Source organism: Erpetoichthys calabaricus, chromosome 8 (genome assembly GCF_900747795.2).
Source record: "Erpetoichthys calabaricus chromosome 8, fErpCal1.3, whole genome shotgun sequence".
Classification (NCBI taxonomy): domain Eukaryota; kingdom Metazoa; phylum Chordata; class Cladistia; order Polypteriformes; family Polypteridae; genus Erpetoichthys; species Erpetoichthys calabaricus.
In genome coordinates this window covers 83,131,699-83,153,320 of record NC_041401.2, presented here as the reverse complement: position 1 = coordinate 83,153,320, position 21,622 = coordinate 83,131,699, and the positions used below count along the sequence as shown (strand labels likewise).

Here is a 21,622-nt window from a genome sequence, read left to right as displayed (position 1 = left end):
CGCTCCGTGCAATTTCTTCTTGTAGGCCTATTTCAAGTCAAAGGTATACACACACCGACCTCAAAACCTTGAACCCCTCAAAGACACTATTCGTCACAAAATCACCACTATTCCCATTGAAATGGCTGAACGAGACATTCAGAAATAGTCTCGAAGAGTGTATCGCTAATGATGGCCACCACCTTGAAGACATCATTTCTAAAACACAGTGAAAAAAATCTATTATGTATACCCCTTCTTGTGTCATAATGAAGTTTATTTTATCTTGTAGCGTTTTTGTACAATAAACGTTTGAAATGTGGTACTTCTTTTTGGTTCACCCTGTACTTCACAATCACCATTAATAATTTTGTTTAAACTGACAGATTAAGTATGAAAAACCTGAAATATAAGTGCATCTAAATCATCTTAAACTCAAAAGTGCTTTCCGTGTAAAGTTGAGTTGAAGAATTTTATACATTAATTAATGATAATCCCAAAATGTGGTTTGGGACAACTAGTGTAAACAGCAATTAGATTTTATTTATATATAGATAAAGTGGGCAATGTGATGACCTCTAGAATCTGAGATCTGGAATGAGTTTCTGCCTTACTGTATATCAGGTTATAAATGCATAACTGGAAATTGCAAGCCACTCTGACCAAAACCATAGAGTTTGATAAAAACATGAATAGTTTTCCCATACATGCTTATTTAGTTGAGGGTCACATAGAGGCTTTCCACAGTCACTAAAGGATGTAGTACTTGCTAATCCTATGTGACAAAAAATGGAATGTGCGATTCTATTGTTATATTTTGTAACTGCAAATACCAAGGTAAATGCATACTGTGCATTACATTTATGTACTGTATATGCCATGAAGGAACATTAACCCAGACCATAATAAAAAGTTTGGATCAAGCATTAATAACACATCATAACACGTCATGGGTAAAGAGGATTCAAGACTATTCCAGGCAGGAACCAGCCCAACAATGGGAACCAGTCCATCCATGCGGACACTCGTGTCACTCACATGGGGCCAGATTCGAAGCACCAGTTTTACTAATACATATGTGTTTGGCATGTGGAAAGAAAACCAGCATACCTATATAAAAAATAAATAAATAAATAAAAAACACCACTCACCTACCTGAAGAGCCAGAGGGTGATGTCAGAGTGAATCTGCTAACAGAGATAGAAGTACTGCGAAGAAAAAATCAAACAAAGTCATACTTACAGGTTTTTGAGCCTTTATCAGGTTTTTCTACTATTTATTGTATGGAAAGAAGGTAACTGAAAAGAAAACATTTTCCCTCCAACTGAATCAGATTCTAAAACTAAACCATTTGCATCCTTGCAGAGAAACATTTGAATGTATTAATTATAACACATTCGAGCTGGTTACTCATTACATCAAAGCGCATGAGACGCAGTGTACTTGGGGGGAAAAAAAGGCTACTTTGTCTTTTTTGGTTTAATTATTTTTCTCAAGAGTGTTGGACATGCTATTAATAATTCACTGTAGTTCATGAAATTTAAAAAAGCCAGTGCAGAGTATCATGTTTGATATTTATGGAAGACTTATTCTTTTTGCTCATTTTTCTTTATTTCAGTTTCAGTTTAAAATGAATACTGTAAAGAGATTTGCATTATAATCTTCAGCTCATGATGGGTATTCACATATTTATGACTTTATAACTAGTGTAGACTCATAGGCTGCTTCATGCGACAATATGGTGAATGTTTAGCATTACATGATTGTATAGTTATAGAAAAAAAACACTCAAAACATCCATAAAAAATCAAATGGCAGAACACTTGGTTAATTTTTCATATGGTAGCATTTTAAATAAAGGTTTATTTTTGCATTAAATGTCATTAACACTGAATAAAGTTGCATTTCTGTAATATGTATATGCAAAAAGCAAAATAAAAAAACTTACAAGTGGCATCTTTAGAGTCACATAATAAAGAATATATACCATTTAGTGAAGCAAATACCAATTCTGCCTGATTATTGTTGTCATATAATGCATAAGCAGGGCCAGTGATACACTAATTACTCAGCTGAAAATAAAGTCTGTGCTGCTCACAACAGAAGCCTGAACAACTGTTACCTCCACCACCATCACAGAGGTACAGTCTTACTGCTTAAGTGCAAACGCCCCAAAGCTGCACTCTAAATGAGCAGCAGGTATTATAAGCATATAGTATGGCCATATTACTCTTTAAAGCAGACTGTTTTACTTTATATGCATATAATATGTAAATATTGAAAGAAATATGAAATATTTTGCAAGTATTTTTTCATGATGTCTATTGAGGACAAGCAACCATTCACTCATTAACCACCATGTTAAAATACTGTTTTTTTGTGTTTTTTTCCTGAAATATACAGTATGCAGTTTCAAGTCTTTGAACAGCATTTGATGCAAATAGCTGCAATGACTATTGTTCATTTAATTAAGAAACAAAAAATGTTAATGGATGAAAAAAAAAAAAACAAAATATTGAAGTCAATTTTAAACCAAAATGTGTATGTTATTAATTCTTATAGTGGAAAGCCTGCCCTTTACTTTTAAAGGAAGAATGTTCAAAAGAGTGTACTTCAAACAAAAAGTTACGTATAGCCCATGCATCTCACAATCATCCCAAGCTTTCCACGTAGTTTACAATACTTAAATTTACTTTCATGTGTCATATACTTATGATAATTCTTAATGCCATCTTTACTAATGTATTTTGAAAAATTATATGCAGAGCCTCAGGGTTTCCTTGAGGTCGAATTGATGCTATGTGCACATTGAATGTATCAAAAGGTGTGTATTCTGCCCATGGTTAGAGTAAAAAGGAATTTACATGCAGTGTATATATAGTACAAAATTTCAATTAACACAATACATTGCCAGAGGATAGACAAAACATTATACTGAATATGACAGCCATATTCCAATGACATCCACCATAATGTTTCTGCATCCAACATTATTTTAGTAATACATGCTAGTAAAGAGGACAAATTAGCTACACAATTTGAAAGAGACAGTTGAAATTGCATGGATGCAGCTAATGAAGATACAAGGTGAAATAAAAAACATAGTTAAAAAAAAACCAACAAAATTAATAATGATAGTGTCTAGAAAAGCTCATTACTTCCCCAGTTCTTAAAGGCCAGGAGTAGCATTATTATACATTAAAAATACTTGGCAGATTTTTTTTTTTAAATTTTAGTAATGTGGATAATGATTATTAACTGACCTTACTAACCATGTTATTCATAGGTTTATTATGGTCCATTAACATTTTTGTTTCAGTCTTCATCACTGTAGTGTTAGTGTCATACATTTCTGAAGGTTTACAATTGTACACATTATTTCTCTAAAAATGCATTTTACAAGAGTGTTTATTAAACATCATGCTAAAACACTGGCAAAATTAATATTTCTTACAATGTTTATATACTTGAATGTGTAAAATATATGTAATATTTTAAAGAACAATGTGGCTTTACTTCACCTTTAAGTAAAGTAAAACTTAACTGCTGTTCATTTAGAGTGCGGGTTCAGGTTGTTTGTTCTTAAGTAGAGGCCTTGTCTCTGTGGCAACTATCATAGATTTTAGTCCCTTCTATATAATCAGTGAATCACCAGCCCTGCTTATGAATTAGATGGCAGTGTTTTAATTTCAATTTTTAATATTTTCCACTCCTTGTTTCATATTTTTGAACAGAGCAAAGCTGAGATTTCATCCCAAGAAGAAGAAGCAAACGGTTTTGTGGAAAATAATGGCGAAATAACTCAGGATCCAATCAGAGGTCTGCCAGGCACCCAGCAATTTCAGCAGCTGGTAAGAATGTGTAGCTCAGTAATCTACAGAAAATATATCAGAACTTGCTTCATCAATAAATGTGTGCCGAAATAAATATATCTATCCATCCATTGTCCAACCCACTGAATCCGAACACAGGGTCATGGGGAAATAAATATATGAACATTAAATATGTTAATTTAAGTTCATTTTTACACGTTGTTGTTCAGAATGTATTAATCTACCTAAAGTAAAGAGCTAGTGAAGAAGATACTTTTGTCTGAAGCCTTGGAGTAAAGAACACCCCACCACTGCTGTATACAATATATAGAGAGCTCAGCTCTAATCTGAGCCACTCAGACACAAGAGTAATTACCCATAAACCATTGAGAACGTGCTATATTGCATCAGCTTCTATGTGTTGTTGTATGCCGACAAAGAAAGTGATGGATTATAATATCTGAGACAGATGTTTTCACAGATAACTGATGGCAAGATTAAGGAAGGCCTTTTTGTTGGTCCACAAATCAGGCACATCATCAGTGAAAACACTCCATTCCATCAGAGCAGTTTGACAGTCTTCTTTTGTGGACAGAGGAAATCGCATGGAAGGCATTTGAAGATGTTGTTGAGATTTTTCTTGGCAGATGAAGAAAGCACCAAGCTATGTCCAGTTAATTGACATATTTCGTGCATACAAAGCCATGCAGTGCAACATGTCGCAAAAGATTAATTTTCTGCATTTACACTTGGGCTTCTTCCCTGCTAATCTCGGTGCAGTCTCTGATGAACATGATGAAAGGTTTCAAAAGGGCATTGCAGCGAGGAAAAGTGGTATTAGAGCCAGTGGAATGTTATCAGTGATAGCCATGTATTGAAATGAGAAGCATCAGATGTTGAGAAAATCAGCAGCGAAATATTTTTAGCTCATTTAAACTTATCCAATGTGCCAACATCAATAAGTGACTACATTTTAAGTTCAACTAAAGTTAATTTAATGGTTACTTCAAACTCTGAAGTTATATTTTCATTGAGGTTGAAGCTGTGTATTGTAATCCATTCATCCATTTTCTAAATACACTCATTCCTAAGCAGAGCCACGAAGGAGCTGGAGTTTATCCCAGCAAGCACAGAGCATAGGTCAGGAACAAACCTTCTATTATAATCACCAAAATGTTTTCAGAAAGCAAAACTGTTGAAAAATGTAGTTGTCCAGTGTGTTTTTTTTTTCTTGACAACAAACATTTTATTTTGTGTCCAACATAAATGCTATAGCCACAATCCTCTAGATTAGATTTTGTAAGTGATTTGCACAATGCCTTTTTTTCCAAATAACTATTTTTGGCAGTCATTTTTTGCTGAAATGTATAAGCAGTATTTATTTATTTATTTTTTTCTTTATTTCGTCTTATATGATTTCTCATATTAGAAATTTGTTAGTTTTCGCATACCCCTTGGGGTCAGAGCGCAGGGTCAGCCATTGTACAGCACCCCTGGAGCAATTACAGGTTAAGGGTCTTGCTCAAGGGCCCAGCAGAGTAGGATCTCTTTTAGCAGTGACGGGGATTCGAACCGGCAACCTTCAGGATACCAGCGCAGATCCTTAGCCTCAGAGCCACCACTCCACCTTATGCCCAAATATATTCATATCTGGGTTCATTTCAAAATTTGTAGATGATCTCAGTGTTTCTGCCATGATATGATAATAGATGTTTGGATGCTTTATCTTGTAAATTAAAATTGTTCAGAACACTAAAAGGGCACTCCAAGGAAAATAATGCATTCTGGAATGATCTACAGTATGTATAGTGGTATGAAGTATCAATGAAATATTAATTAATTTAAGCATTAAAAGTTTGCATAAAGTGAAGTTGACTTGTTCTGTGCATGTACCACATAAGAGTAAGTTTTAATTTTTCCCTGAACTAAGTCCTTTTTTCTGAAGGCTGTGGTAGGCTGCCTTCCCTCTGGCTGCATGGATAGCTTTGCACTGTTCCTGTGGGGGCCCCTGTATAATGCACTTCCAGGGTATGCAGAATGGATACATGGCATATCACTTCCTAGCATGCTCATGTGCTGTCACATGCAGGGCCTTTCTTGCAATTTCTAATACTGTATCTCTCTCATCTGTCTTATCCTCTACAGATCTTTAGGAAGGTCTTTAAATCAAAAGTTCAACCTTAGTTGAGCGAGCTTCATTTTCCAGTTTATTTAATAATAATTTAATAAAAATACATGTGTTTGGGAGGTTATTAGCATACTATATGATGGGATACCTGAAAATTGGAGATGTTTTAATGGGTGTTTTGATATTGTTTGCTGTTGATCACTTGGGTCCCCATTGAAACCCACTGTATGTGGAACTTTGTTATCTCTGTTCTCCATGAAAACATAAGATAATTTTTTTTTAGCCATCACTTCAAACAATGTGGGGTGAGTAATAGGTAAAAACTGTATAGTATTTGTTTAATCCAGAAGGATAAAAATAAAAGTCATTGTTGAGCACTATATCTTACATCTTGGTTTTCTGCAGCAAAATTGTTAGAAACCACCCAAATCATATTAGCATTCAAAGAAGCAAATAATGCATCCAAAGACTTGATCAATCAATGAAAACAGGAAAGGTAGAGATTCTAATATGATCACTCCAATAGTACATCCATTAAATCACACATAAGCAGCATCTTTAACTCTGCCACCTCCAGCTCTGTCTCCTGCTTTCTGGTCAGTGCCACCATCTCTAACCCATATAACAAAGCTGGTCTCACTACCGTCCTATAGATTTTCCCATTCACTCTTGCTGATAACTGTCTGTCACAAATTACTCCTAAAAACTCTCTTCTCCACCCATTCCACCCTACCTGTACTCTCTTTTTCACCTCTCTTCCACAATACCCTGTACTCTGTACTGTTCATCCCAAGTATTTAAACTCATCCACCTTCACCAACTCTGCTCCATGCATCCTCACCATTCCACTGGCCTTCCTCTCATTCACACACATGTATTCTGTCTTATTCCTATTGACCTTCATTCCTCTCCTCTCTAGAGCATATCTCTACCTCTCCAGGTCACCTCAACCTGCTCCCTACTCTCACTACAGATCACAATGTCATCAGCAAACATCATACTCCAAGGGGACTCCTGTCTAATCTCATCTGTCAACCTGTCCATCAGATTGGCTCAGAGCCAGTCCCTGATGTAATCCTACCTCCACGTTGAATGTATCCGTCATTCCTACCGCAGACCTTACCACTGTCACGCTTCCCTCGTACATATCCTGTACAACTCTTACATAATTCTCTGCCACTCCCGACTTCCTCATACAATATCATCAACTCCTCTCGAGGCACCCTGTCAAATGCTTTCTCCAGGTCCACAAAGACACAGTGCAACTCTTTCTGGCCTACTCTGTATTTCTCCATCAACACCCTCATGAAACCATACTGCTGCTCACTAATCATCAACTTCCTTCTTAACCTAGCTTCCACTACTCTTTCCCATAACTTTATGCTGTAGCTCATCAGTTTTATCCTCCTGTAGTTAGTACAGCTCTGCACATCCCCCTTATTCTTAAAAATCGGTACCAGTACACTTCCTCTCCACTCCTTAGGCATCCTCTCTCTTTCCAAGATTCCGTTAAAAAATCTGGTTAAAAACTCCACTGCAATCTCTCCTAAACACCTCCGTGCTTCCACAGGTATGTCATCTGAACCAACGGCCTTTACATTCTTCATCCTCTTCATAGCTGTCCTTACTTCCTCCTTGCTAATCCGTTGCATTTCCTGATTCACTATCTCCACATCATCCAACCTTCTCTCTCTATCTCTCTCTCTCATTCTCTTCATTCATCAGCCTCTTGAAGTACTCTTTTCTTTTTCTGAACACACCCTCCTCACTTGTGAGTATGTTTCCATCTTTATTCTTTATCACCCTAACCTGCTGCACATCTTTCCCAGCTCTGTCCATAGCCAATCGACACAGGTCCTTTTCTCCCTCCTTAGTGTCCAATCTCTCATACAACTTATCATACACCATTTCTTTAGCCTTCGCTACCTCTCTCTTCACCTTGCGCCTTATCTCCTTTTACTCGTGTACTTTTTGCATTTCTTCTTCGCCATCCTCTTCCTCTGTATACTCTCCTGTACTTCCCCATTCCACCACCAGGTTTCCTTTTCCTCCTTCCTCTGTCCAGATGTCAAGCCAAGCACCCTTCTTGAAGCTGTCTGGTAACTTTTCATTGCCACCCAGTGCCTGTCATACCTCCTCCCTAAACTCAACCTTGCAGTCTTTCTTTTTAAACTTCCACCATTTGATCCTTGGCTCTGCCCTCACCCTCCTCCTCTTCTTGATCTCCAACATCATCCTACAGACCACCATCCTATGCTGTATAACTACACTTTCTCTTTACCTGTGTGCATCTTCCTCCACTTTTGTATGTCACCCAATGTTCCTCCCTCTTCTTAAAATACTTTTTCACCACAGCCATGCCCATACTTTTTACAAAATCCACTATCATCTGACCTTCTTCATTCCTCTCCTTGATACCATACTTACCCATCACCTCCTCGTCTCCTATGTTCCATTCACCAACATGTCCATTGAAATCTGCTCCAATCACCACTTTCTGTTCCTTGGGTACACTGTCCATCACTTTATCCAACTCACTCCAGAAATCTTCTTTCCCATCCATCGCACACCCAACTTGCGGGCCATATAGTTATATGAAAAAGTCTGGGAACCACTCTCCGCCTGCATAATAATTTACTCTACTTTCAACAAAAAAGATAACAGTGGTATGTCCTTCATTTCCTAGGAACATCTGAGTACTGGGGTGTTTTCAGAACAAAGATTTTTAGTGAAGCAGTATTTAGTTGTATGAAATTAAATCAAATGTGAAAAACTGGTTGTGCAAAAATTTGGGTCCCCTTGTAATTTTGCTGATTTGAATGCATGTAACTGCTCAATACTGATTACTTGCAACACCAAATTGGTTGGATTAACTCGTTAAGCCTTGAACTTCATAGACAGGTGTGTCCAATCATGAGAAAAGGTATTTAAGGTGGTCAATTGCAAGTTGTGTTTCCCTTTGACTCTCCTCTGAAGAGTGACAGCATGGGATCCTCAAAGCAACTCTCAAAAGATCTGAAAACAAAGATTGTTTAGTATCGTGGTTTAGGGGAAGCTTACAAAAAGCTATCTCAGAGGTTTAAACTGTCAGTTTCAACTGTAAGGAATGTAATCAGGAAATGGAACTCCACAGGCACACTTGCTGTTAAACCCAGGTCTGGCTGGCCAAGAAAAATACAGGAGCATCATATGCGCAGGATTGTGAAAATGGTTACAGACAACCCACAAATCATCTCTAAAGACCTGCAAGAACATCTTGCTGCAGATGGTGTATCTGTACATTGTTCTACAATTCAGCTCAATTTGCAAAAAGAACATCTGTATGGCAGGGTAATGTTCTGCACTCACGCCACAAACAGAGTCGTTTGTTGTATGCAAATGCTCATTTAGAAAAGCCAGATTCATTTTGGAACAAAGTGCTTTGGACTGATGAGACAAAAATTGAGTTATTTGGTCATAACAAAAGCGCTTTGCATGGCGGAAGAAGAACACCGCATTCCAAGAAAAATACCTGCTACATACTGTTAAATTTGGTGGAGGTTCCATCATGCTGTGGGGCTGTGTGGCTAGTTCAGGGACTGGGGCCCTTGTTAAAGTTGAGGGTCAGATGAATTCAACCCAATATCAACAAATTCTTCAGGATAATGTTCAAGCATCAGTCACAAAGTTGAAGTTATGCAGGGGTTGGATAATCCAACAAGACAATGACCCAAAACACAGTTCGAAATCAACAAAGGCTTTCCTGCAGAGGGAGAAGTACAATGTTCTGGAATGGCCATCACAGTCCCCTGACTTGAATATTATCGAAAATCTATGGGATGATTTGAAGCAGGCTGTCCATGCTCGGCAGCCATCAAATTTTACTGAACTGGAGAGATTTTGTATGGAAGAATGGTCAAAAATACCTCCATCCAGAATCCAGACACTCATCAAAGGCATCTAGAGGTTGATATATTTGCAAAAGGAGGCTCAACTAAGTATTGATGTAGTGTCTCTGTTGGGGTGCCCAAATTTATGCACTTGTCTAATTTTGCTATGATGCATATTGCATATTTTCTCTTAATCCAATAAACTTAATGTCACTGCTGAAATACTATTGTTTCAATAAGGCATGTCATATATTAAAAGGAAGTTGCTACTTTGAAAGCTCAGCCAATGATAAACAAAAATCCAAAGAATTAAGGGGGGGTTCCCAAACTTTTTCATATGACTGTATGCACTTAAACTACTATTCATCATCACACCTCCAATTTCCAACTTCATAATCATTACTCTGAAAGTCTTTTCACTTCCAAAAAACTCTTGACATACTGTTCCTTCAGAATAACCCATACCCCATTTCTTCTCCCATCCACACCATGATAGAACAGTTGGAATCCACTTCTGATCCACTGGCATTACTCCCCTTCCATTTAGTCTCTTGTACGCACAATATATCAACCTTTCTTCTGTCCATCTTATCGGCTAACTCTCTTCCCTTAATAGTCATACTGCCAACATTCAAAATTCTTACTCTCAGTTCCACTCTCTTTACCTTCCTTCTCTCCTCTTTCCTCTGGACAGGGACTATTTTTAACTTTGATTTAGAACCAGGTAAAGTATGTCAGAGAAGTGTTTGTGGATGTTCATTTGATAGCTTTCTAAGTTAGTGTTAACATTTTTTAGTGTAATGGAGGGCATGGATGAGCTGGCATCCTGGCTAAGATAGTTAGTGGTACCTTTCACAGGTGGGAGGCTCAGGTAATGGAGAGACATTGGGAGAGTACCTCCACGGGCAATATGTTCTTCCAGGGCACTGACTGGCAGCATCCCTCTACTAGTGTTCCTGTTTGGATGCCTGCAGGGCTGAATGGGTGATGAAGTCTTAACAGACATTCCTGTTGAGGTCCTTAGAGGCCTCTTGAGGGAGCTACTAGTGGAGGAGGGTCCCCAGTTCTCCTGGAGCTCTGTCTGACCTGGAAATGTTTCTAAGGTACAACTCTGACATGACAAAAGTACTACTGGATATGGTGTTAAAAGGGGTCTCTCCTCTTCAGTCACTTGGGAAGAAGAAGGAGCTGAAAGATTATCACAATAAGAAGCCTGTGTCTGGAAGGTAATCTGGAGGGAAATAAAAGAGCTTTGTTTGCCACAGTTGTTTTTCTGGGCTTGGGAAGCGAGACACCTTGAAACCACAACAGACAGTTTTATATCTGAAAAGAAGCCAGTGTCACTGAGCCTGCCATCTTTGGTTAGGACTATTTTGACTCTTTATGAATTAATGCTACAAAAAAAAGGAATTGACATAATCTAAATGATATGATGAATGCTTAACGAAAAACATGTGACATGTAGAGGACAGAGTCTGTTTATGTTGCATAACTGGTAGCATGAAGTGTCAACTGCAGCTGGGATGTACAAAGCACAGTTCGATCAAGTGCAACAGGATTATGTGGAATTAGAGTAGGACTGCACACTAGCATGCATCTAAAGAAGTGCCATATATCTGAAACATAATTCCCTGCTTAAAAATGGAACATTTGAAAGTGAGCATTCCAGCTTTTGAGTCTTAATCAGGTGTATGGAATCACACAAAGGTTATTTCATTTCTAAAGCTGTATGAATAATATGGGCAGCATGGTGATGTAGTGCTTTGTACTGCTGCGTCAAAGCTCCTGAATTTAAGTGACTTTCTTTCAGTGTGTTTTTTTGTTTTATTTTCTGGATAGTTTTTTTTTTTTTTTTTTTTTTTCTTTTTCTTTCTCCTGTGACCCAAAGACATAAAGTGACTTTGTTTGTGTCAGTAGGCCAAGGGATAAGTTATCTATTCCAAGAGGGAAATTTAGCCTTTTACCAAAGCTCAAGAAATATCATAACAAATAAGAATAAAAACATCAACCCACCTCAAATATACACAAAATTTACAAAAGGAAAAATATGTATGATTTGGTTAAGGCTAAAACAACAGTCAAACTGAGAAGAATCATTAAGGCTATATAGAAATAATTTTTGATGTTTATCATTTACAACTTAGCAAAAAGAAGGCATTGGAAAACAGATACCAACAACAACGTCGTTTTTTTTTTTTTTATGCTGATTTTTAACATGTGCTTCCTAGCGGTCTCTGGTAAGCTTCCGGTATTTTCCAAATATGATTCCATTTATAGCTTGCCATAGTTTTTGTTTGAAATCATTCAGTCAAATATATACATTCGCTCAAAAGTAGGCAAAATTAACCTGAACCAAAACAAATACATTCTCCCTACTGGTCAAGATGTCCAGTTTCCTTTGAATCCCACTGTAGTTTCACTTTACATTTGTATAACCTTTGGCTCTAGAACCTTCCACTCCCATCCCCAACTTTATTTCAGCTTGCTAAACACTTAGGTTCATTTTATCAAAGTTTTCCGCTGTTTTTTCCTATAATATTTATTTTTAATTTTATTTATTTTAATCAATAAGCTACATGTTTATATAAAATGAAGCCTGTCATCACAGTGCATAAATTATTAACTACAATATAACATAGATAAATACAGAGAGCAGAAATCACGTCATAAAGGTGTGATAATAACATTGGTGTTTTTTTTTCTTTGTGACGCACTTGCCGTCCCCCATTCCAATCATTTGTCTTGCTGATTGCACACCTTGCTTTGTTTGCAGGCTGACAGACTGGCAAGATGAAAGCATACTGTTGTTCTGAATTTTTTAATAATTAATATTCCCAGTGCAGTTACCTGGCTTAGCTTGCTCATAATCTGATTTTGAAACAGAATTAGCTGCACTCGTCTAATTTTTTCAGTTATTCTGATAACCTGGTTTAAATAAGCAAATTTACAGATTGCTCATTGACCTATATGTGAAGCATTTAGAGAAATTAAAATAAGGCAATTTAATCATATCTAGTTTTTTCTTGAATGAAAGCCTACATTCTTTTTAGGATTCTGAAATGCTTTTTGAATAATAATTGACAATTAAGCATAATTTTATTTCTCCAAAATTCTCTCTGCAAATACTACTCAACATTTAAATTCATATACATGCATTCTTTCATAGTGCACTTCTCTGAAAACAGATTTTATGCACCTAAAAAGGTAAAGTGCTAATGGGTATTAATGTAAAAGAATAATTGTGGAATGCTTTCAGTACTGTATCCTGATCACTTTATTAATACTATTAGTTTGTTCAGTTTATTCTCTCTCTAGTATGATGTTTTTGTGTTACAGTAAATCAGTACATCTTCATATTCACTGAACAGTGAACTTAGAATTTTTTACTACCAATGTTTTTGTGCCTAGCTGAGCATCTCAGCAGCTCGACATACATTATAATGATTCTCTTCAACAACTGCAGGGCAAGCCTCTGTTACTTCCTCATAGTGTTTTACATAGGGTGATTTTTATAGTGACTTCACACTTCGTTTGTTGTGTCTTCCACATTATTGTCAACTGGAGTGTAGCCATCAATGATACTCTCTCCACAGTGGCTGTGGTTACACATAGACACTTTTATCATTCTAATTAAGTTAATTATCATTCAAGAGTAAAATGTTAAAATTTTACAGTATGGCTAAATATAGTGATTTGTTAAGGCAGCTACTGTATTTATACTGTGTAGTAGGTCAAAAATCTCTAATCCAACCAAAGAGCATCTGACATGAATTTGAAGCATTCCAACATAGCTTCCAGAGACAAAAATGTACCATCTGTTGCACATTTTATTAGTGTTCAAAATGTTCCTGAAAATTAGACAGAATTGACATGCAACACTCTTCTTATATTTGCCAAGAAGAAGACAGTAGCTGCTGGAAGAAGTCCAATACCCAGTAATACTTCGTTTTCATAACTTTACACTCTCCTTAGACAAAAGCATGCTGGATGAAAATGTTCTAAAAAAAATGCTAAGAATTTTGATTCTAAGATATGGCAATGCAGCATATGAGCAAAATAAAACAGTGCAACATTCTTTTAGTAAACTGTGAGAAATAGTGAACTACATGGCCTCTGCAGGAGGTGACCACAGAAGCACCAGTGCCATTCATGCTTTGTTTTGCTATCATGATACAGTATATAAAGTTGGAACTATCATGTTAAAAACAAATGATTTGGCTTCAATAAAAGAAACTTATTTTGGCAAGAGTATTGTTAACCCTCCAATAAAACAATGAGGAAGAAATGTTAAATGTTGTGGACCACCTGAAAACCGTGCATCATGTACCTCAGGTCACAAGATTTATTGATAGGATGAATACCATATCCCTTGCTGTTTACATCTGACAAGTGACATAACCTGTAACGTGCATTTTAAGATCATGGGCTTTCCATCAAAAGAACTCATTTGAATCAGAAATTGGTATGTTATTAATTGCCAATATCCACCACATTTAATGGTTCATCAAATGGGGCATTCTTGCCCATTGATTACTTTTTAAATTTTATTCAGATCAAACCTTGTACAAGTTTTATGCTCTGTAAATTCTGCCAATCATCTGCAACACTAGCCTTGTCTTAGTAAAGGCGAGGACAAAAACCCTTATGGTGGTAAAACATTACAATACTAAAACCATTGCTACATGTCTCCAATTTGTTAGGAACTGGATTTCTGGCATTCATTTTGAATTTTTAGAATTTGACTCTGTGTATGTATGTATGTATGTATGGTGTTCATGTTTATACTTTATAAATAGAAAAGTATTCAATATATACTCAACTTATAAAGTCAAATATAGCAAAACAGAAACTATCTAATATATCTTTAACATTTACTGTACTTGTGAAGAAAACAGCCCTTCCAAAAAATAAAATTGTTACAAAATAATGAGCTTTTACTTTTTACATTTACTGTAATTTTTTGTCTAGTACTTAAATTGTCTTAGTTCAACATGCTAAACCTTAAATGGATATGCATGAAAATAAAATAAATGAACAACCTTGTGCTTTGTTTTTCTGATCATTTTCCCCTTTTTTAACTCATTACTAACATTACCTACTCTCCCAGATATCTAAGGAAAGTCTAGATGTCTGTATCTATGCTCACTAACTTCAGCATTAACGCAGAGAAGTCCATTCTCAATGGTCATACAATATCCTTGCATGTAGACTGATCACCTCAGGGCCTCAAATCTCTATAGAGTTTAACAAAGGCGGCACAGAATATTACAGGATCATAGCTGCCTTTTGTTCAGATAATACCATATACATATAATGCACACAGTAGTATTTAAAAACCTCAGCCATCCTACATAGTCAACATGGTGGCATAATAGAAGATGACAGATGTACAAACAAAAGTGTTTCAGAAAAAACAGTCTTGATGGGTTGTTCATGCACAACAGCATCACAAACATGTAGCCAATGCAGGTCTTGCGGTTGAAAGAAAAATGCTGATAAGACTGTCCAAAAAAAAAAGTCAGACACTTAAAACTAACTGCAATGGTAATGAAAAAAGTAGTACAGGAGAACACATGGCTCATAATACCTGTTATCACTGTCAAGGACCCAAAAGAGTTTCACTCATGTCAGCCATGCAATAACATGAGTGTGCTTTTGTGGCAAACACTGGGTCTCATGACATGAAGAGACAATGCTACAGTACAACTGAATACCTCTCCTAATGAGGTGCATTCCTCTATGGGAACATTATCCCTTTCTCTGGCTGAGCTTTGTCAACAGAAAAAGGCTCCTTGCTCAAGACTATATGAAGTTCTATACTATTTTCTCTGCCCTTGACAGTTTCATTGGTTTTTTTTTTAGTTTATTTTGGCTGATAACTTTTCTCAACTGTTATTTTAAACTAAAATGTTTTACATATTAAGAAGCTTGCTCAGGATCACACCATGATTTGATAGTGGTTTTGAACTGACAACCTTCTGGTGTCTTAGCTGTTCATTTGGACCTTAATGGTCTCCACAGTCTCCAGATCACAATCCCGTTTACTCAAGTCTAGGATGTACAAAATTACATTTTTATACATCCACTACCATGAAGCAACACTAGTGGGGCAGATTATTTCAAGTGCCTCAACTTCTGAGGGCAAAGATGTGTCCAAATCTCTTTTTTAATAAACTATACCTAAAAAGTTACCACTTGAGGTACTGTATTAGTAAATATGAAAGCTTGTGTTTTGTCCTATATAATTTTTTTCTGTATTAACTGCTTTTATATATAGTGGATGATAAGAATCAATTACACATGTTTTAAAAAAATCTGAGGATAAATGATTAAGCATGATTTAGTGGATTTTAAAAGCACAGAAATGTGGAGTCTGCATTGGTTTGATGCTGCAGTGGCAATGGCACTTTAGTCATTAAGTATTCTTTGGTAAACTGCCAGAGGAATCAGCAGTGGCTTATCATCTATTATTTTTAACCCTGGTAAGGCCTTCATTTTTTGATATTCCACAGAAAACCTAAAGCAGTTTTTCTTGTTTTAGTAAACTCAATCTAAATGTGCTCTAGATACAGCAGATAAAACTCATGTTCCTGAGCACAAAAAGAGAAGTCTGGCCCAATAGTGCCTTTCCACTTTAAGCATGCCTTGAACAAGCTTAGCTTCTCATATCCTTGGGATCAGGCCTTAGGGCTTGGAGCTGAAATAGTTTAGTAAAACCTTGAATTGTTATTAAGCATTCATTTCTGTTTCATACTTTGTTTTTTTGTAACATAAAGCATTGTTGCTAGTTTTTTATGTTTTTAAGGAACAAATTATGTTTGCTCTTTTGAGGAAACTGAGCTGAACAACAAAAGAAAAGAATGTGAAAAACTTGAAAATGAAGCAAGAAAAAGGCAGAAGAGATGCCAGGATTTGGTAAGTATGCCTCCTTTGGCATTGTTTCATAGATGTTAATACTACATCTTTCATTCAAATTTAATTTAAACTTGAGGTAATTAACTTTTTAAAATGGGGTGCTGAAATATAGAGTGTTAAAGTTGTAGTGTCTACTTAAATGCCTATCATATGTCACCCATCTAGACCAGTGAGAAGCTCAGATGACTTTATTAAAGAAATAATTAAATTGGGAGGTTGAGCATATATATTAGGAAATGACAAGCAGAGGTATATCACACAATCATAATATAAACACAAAGCAGCGACCTTTGATTCTAACTGTGGAACACCGAGTCACCTTGTACCTGGTTTTGTATTTTGCTTGCTTGCCCACCATTTTCTCAGTTTTTCTCCATCTCCCATTTCACCCCTTTGACCACTTCATTTCTGTGGTCATTTAGCCTTCTTGTCACAGAGATGACAAGCTCTTGTTATTCTTTTTTTTCCTATCCAAAAATGTGACATGTATAGTACTGCCTCCTCTGTTAAATACAATCTGGTGCTTATAATTCTTTAAAGAGTCGGGTGCCCAATAAGCCTTCAAAACTGCTTGTCTAACCACATGGACAGCATAAAGCTTGTTCCTGCAAAGGGTTAAGAACAAGGGTGCCTAGATGTCAGTTACCTTTGGTATAGCTCCACAAAGAATTTACATTCGGTTATCTCTGCAACAAAAGTGGACACTAATCATTTTCTCGAATGGTTCTACTCTTCGTATTGTGGTACAGCTTTCTGATATTTAACTTCCACATGTGTTTGCTGTCATGGGTCTTCAAACATGATAACAGCATTTCATGGGTGGAATGTGTCAAGGTGGCTGTGATTGTTTACTCTTAAATGACAGCTGTTGCCTGCCAGGAGTAAGAGATCTGAGGAAAAGACTTCAATTGCACTGTTAAAATAAAGGTGCCAGAATGGTTCTTCAGAGCAGTGCCAAAGGGGAACCTTTTTCGGTTCCCCAAAGACCTATCCAAGCAAAGGTTCTTATTTAGATCTGTAACAGGCTCCATATAGTAAAAAATCAAGAGTAGATGGTAAAAGATTTGTGGCATACCAATGGATTATGCTTTTAAACATCTCTTGCTGCATAATTATTGCAATGTAGGCTAAGTACAGGTTTCCTTAATCTGTTAGTGTCCTGATAGGTAAGTTACCATACATTAAAGATTTCAGTTTTTTTTCTGCTTATAAGGAAGTATTCCAAAGTACCAGGGCTCAACTTAAGATGCAAAGAAACCTTCCCAGAATTAAATGGTGCTTTGTCAAGCAATTAATCTACAAGAAACCTCCAGACCTAGTGAAGAATAATATAAGTGACATTAAAGAATCATTATTTTAAGAGTGTGCTTTAGGTAGGGAGACATTGTACCAATGTTTATTTGTATCTGTTCTAATGTTATACAGTGTTTTCACAAACACTTTCCACCCTGATAACCAGTTATAAAATAATAATTATAAAATCATTTTCTTGGGTAGCTGAAGACTTTTTACATGTACTGTATATAATTATGATGACCATGTCATGCTACACCCCACCTAACCAAATAAAGACATACCAGACTTATTAAAAATTAAAGGATTTTAAATATTTAAACACACAAAGGTGGTACCATAGAAGCACATTTTAAATAGCACAAAAAATAAATACACCCTGTATACGTCTGTGGTTATCAGTGATTGGTACCCTGAATTTTGAAGGGAACAGTATCAGCAATCCCTTCAAACGTTTGAATCTCTTACCTCTGAAAAATTAGTTTAAAAGTGATGGGATCTTTATATAACATTTGAAGAAATTCAAGAACAATAAGTATTGCAAAATGTTCAAGCAACATGTAATTGAAACTTAATGAATGATATAGTGCAGTGAAAAAGATGAAAATGTTGCTTCACATATACTGTACAAAGTATAATTTTGAGTCAGTAATAAAAAAAAAAACTAAACCTATTTATTATTTATCCTACTTAATTAAGAATGGGGTCACAAGGGTCAGAGCCCATCTCGGTCTTGAGAAGTACCAGTCTATCACTGGGGCACTTAACCAAAAATATACAGTACCATAGATCACTGAAACAAAACTTGATCACAGGTATGCCTTTTTTCCATGACAATGATTGTTAATTGCTAATTCCTAGAAAATATCATTTTTTTTATGATTATACAGAGTGCTAAATTAGTATGTGTTTTTGTCTGGATTGTTTGCTTTTGTTTCAGTGGAATACACATCCCAAAATACAAAAAGGATACCTACTGTACACCTCCTGCAGTGATCCCAACATTTAAGCTCATTACTGACATCATTCCTTGCTTTCAGTCACCTCACTGTTCATATTGGATTCAGCTTTTGAAAATAGTGCATGTAGCTCTTTATAGAAGCGCGTTTACTCTAAACCTTCTGATAGGTGATACCGCTTTTGGCTTTCTGAGATAATGATGGCTCCACAAATCTTGCTAATTGGCTCAGGAGGTCTTCAGGCTAAATACTTCATGTATATCGTGTTTGTGTTGACAGACAAGGCTAAAGAGTCAGAAGCCTCTTCCTTGGAAGCTGTGCATCTGTTCCAAGTACCTCTCAGAATGTCACCTTATCATAAAGGGTGAAATGTGCAATCTACTGGAGGAAGCCCATTTGCACTTCTTTTGCCCATGACTTGGTTTTGTATACAGATCAGCCAGTAAACTGGGACTTTGTCCAAATGTTTAGCTCCCTCTTCACAATCACTATACCATACAGTGCATGTAGCATCACTGCCACTGTGTAATTGCCTTTTGCTTTCTCTTTCATTACTTGTGAATATGATCTAGAAGTGCTTTAACTCTGCCACTCATGGCTGTTTCCATATACTCACCTAAAGAAAGCAAGCAACTGTTTTCCACGAGAGGACCATCATCTTAGACAGAAAAACATGTCTTGGCTGCACATTTATATCCTGTCAATAAGACCGGTTGAAGACAAATTCTTGCACAATGAATACAGAACCTGTGTGGAACACATTATTGGCCCAGAAATTCTGTACTCTTTGACACACCTTAACAAAATAACCTATGTGATCCGTCATATACAGGGCCAGCAAACTTTCAGAATCTAATGAAGGTCCACTGAGATTTTACTGTTCTCCATTGTCTCATGTCCAGCACTCCAGCATAGGCTTTCCAAGTTAGGCTGAGGAATGTGGCCCCTTGGCCATTTTAAACTACTTTGTCCCCAGAAGTGTCATCTATTGAAATGACAAATGTAATGCATTTTATTAGTAAAAATGTTTGTGATGCCCCATCTTTTGAATTGACAAAGACATAGCAACTGGGCAGACACACAGATATTTATCCTTTTATTAAGGTGAATGTTATAGTTAAGGTTTACTTTCATTTGAAGTACAAAACAGGAAGAAAAACAAAGATAGCTGTTCAGTTTACAAAATAATTTTGTCTTAGTAAAATGTTTAGTAATGGCAGTTCATTCTTGTATACTTCATCCTTTTCACCATTTCAATTTGTAATGTTTTTGTAATTTTATCATATGTTTGCATTTTGAATTGGTTGATATGATGGCATATGCTGCTAGTAAAAGTAATAGTAGTGGTAGTTGTATTAGTAAACGTGGTCTACTGTACATTCATGTGCCAAATAGAACCAATTCTTTTGCAGCCTCATGGGGCCTGCCCTACAAATACCTAACAGGTGTGTGGCTAGCACACCTGTCCACATACAAAATATCACAGGAAAGTGCTCCCTTCTCTCGCCCCCTTGTTGTCTCTCTCTGTCCTGTCCTCTTTTCCACATTCCGACCAGTAAGAGGGCAAGGTCACACAGTCATGGCAGCTGCCTGCTGAAAAAGCATCTTCAATTTTTTTTTAATAAAGGACAGAAAGCTTTTCTTAAATAATCTATTTTTGAGGTTTTTCTTGGTTTTGTCTTCTATTTCGCCTGATTTCAAATACTGTGTGTCCCTTTGTTATGTGGTGGTCTTTTAAATATTAATCCTAGATTGGCCTTTGAAGGCAAACAGAAAAACAAGTTCTAAATTTATAATGCTTACTGAATTTGAAAGATGGTAGTTTAATTTTTACATTCAGCAAATATTTTTAGGAGTTGACATATACCTTCACCCCAGAGGCCTCAGTCCACTTCTTTAAATTCCAGAGTCTAGACTACATGCTCAGCAATCCATCATCAAGTTGCAGTTTTATAGCATCGTTCATAGAAAACAGACTCCCAAAACTATACACTTTGCATTTAGTTTTCAGTTAGAAATTATTTTGGATGCAGGAGCTTAGCCTGATGAATTTCTTTGTCCCATACAGAGAAGCAGCTATTGGAGTTGTGCCTGAAACATTTTCAGATTTCCAAAAGCCACCACACTAAATACATCTCAAATCCAGTAGCTATATAATGTAACTCTGGATTGAAAAGTTAACTAATGTAATACTGATTTCAGCATTAGACATTTCTGTCATAACAGAATTTGATCTTGGAAAATTCTCTTGGCTCCATCAGTGTAATTGTTTTGCATGCTTATTGACTAACAACAGAGTAAAGGTTTCAGTGCAGGTTCTTAATCATATTGACCATTTTACATGGATCTTTTTAGGAGAGTGAACTTGAAGATGTCCGCAGTGAAAATGCTGGACTAAGAGAAAAAACTGAGCGCCTTAGCCAGAAGGCACATCTCATTGACCAGGTATCTGGTTTAATATTCTCAATCTTTCAGCATACAGAATGACCAACATTTTTAAAAGAATGCATTTGTTTACTTTAAGAAAAAAATCTTTACATTTTTGCTTCTGGCCTTGTGCCCAAAGGTGCTGGAATAGGCATTGGGTCTCCATGATCTTACACTAGACTAGGTAAGGCAGTTAGATAATAGATGGATGAATGAAGGAATTAATCTCTTGTTTTATAT

The 21,622-nt window shown here is 36.4% G+C and overlaps 1 protein-coding gene across 2 annotated transcripts in view; it reads left to right on the top strand.

Annotated features, from left to right (window-relative positions):
- Positions 1-21,622, top strand: part of LOC114655773 (peripheral-type benzodiazepine receptor-associated protein 1) — a 380,104-nt gene that overhangs the window by 297,138 nt on the left and 61,344 nt on the right. For both annotated transcript variants that reach the window (XM_051930810.1, XM_051930809.1), the window contains 3 exons: positions 3,714-3,830; positions 16,620-16,703; positions 21,311-21,400. In XM_051930810.1, coding sequence (XP_051786770.1) covers positions 3,714-3,830; positions 16,620-16,703; positions 21,311-21,400 — 291 coding nt within the window. The remainder of the gene's footprint in view (positions 1-3,713; positions 3,831-16,619; positions 16,704-21,310; positions 21,401-21,622) is intronic.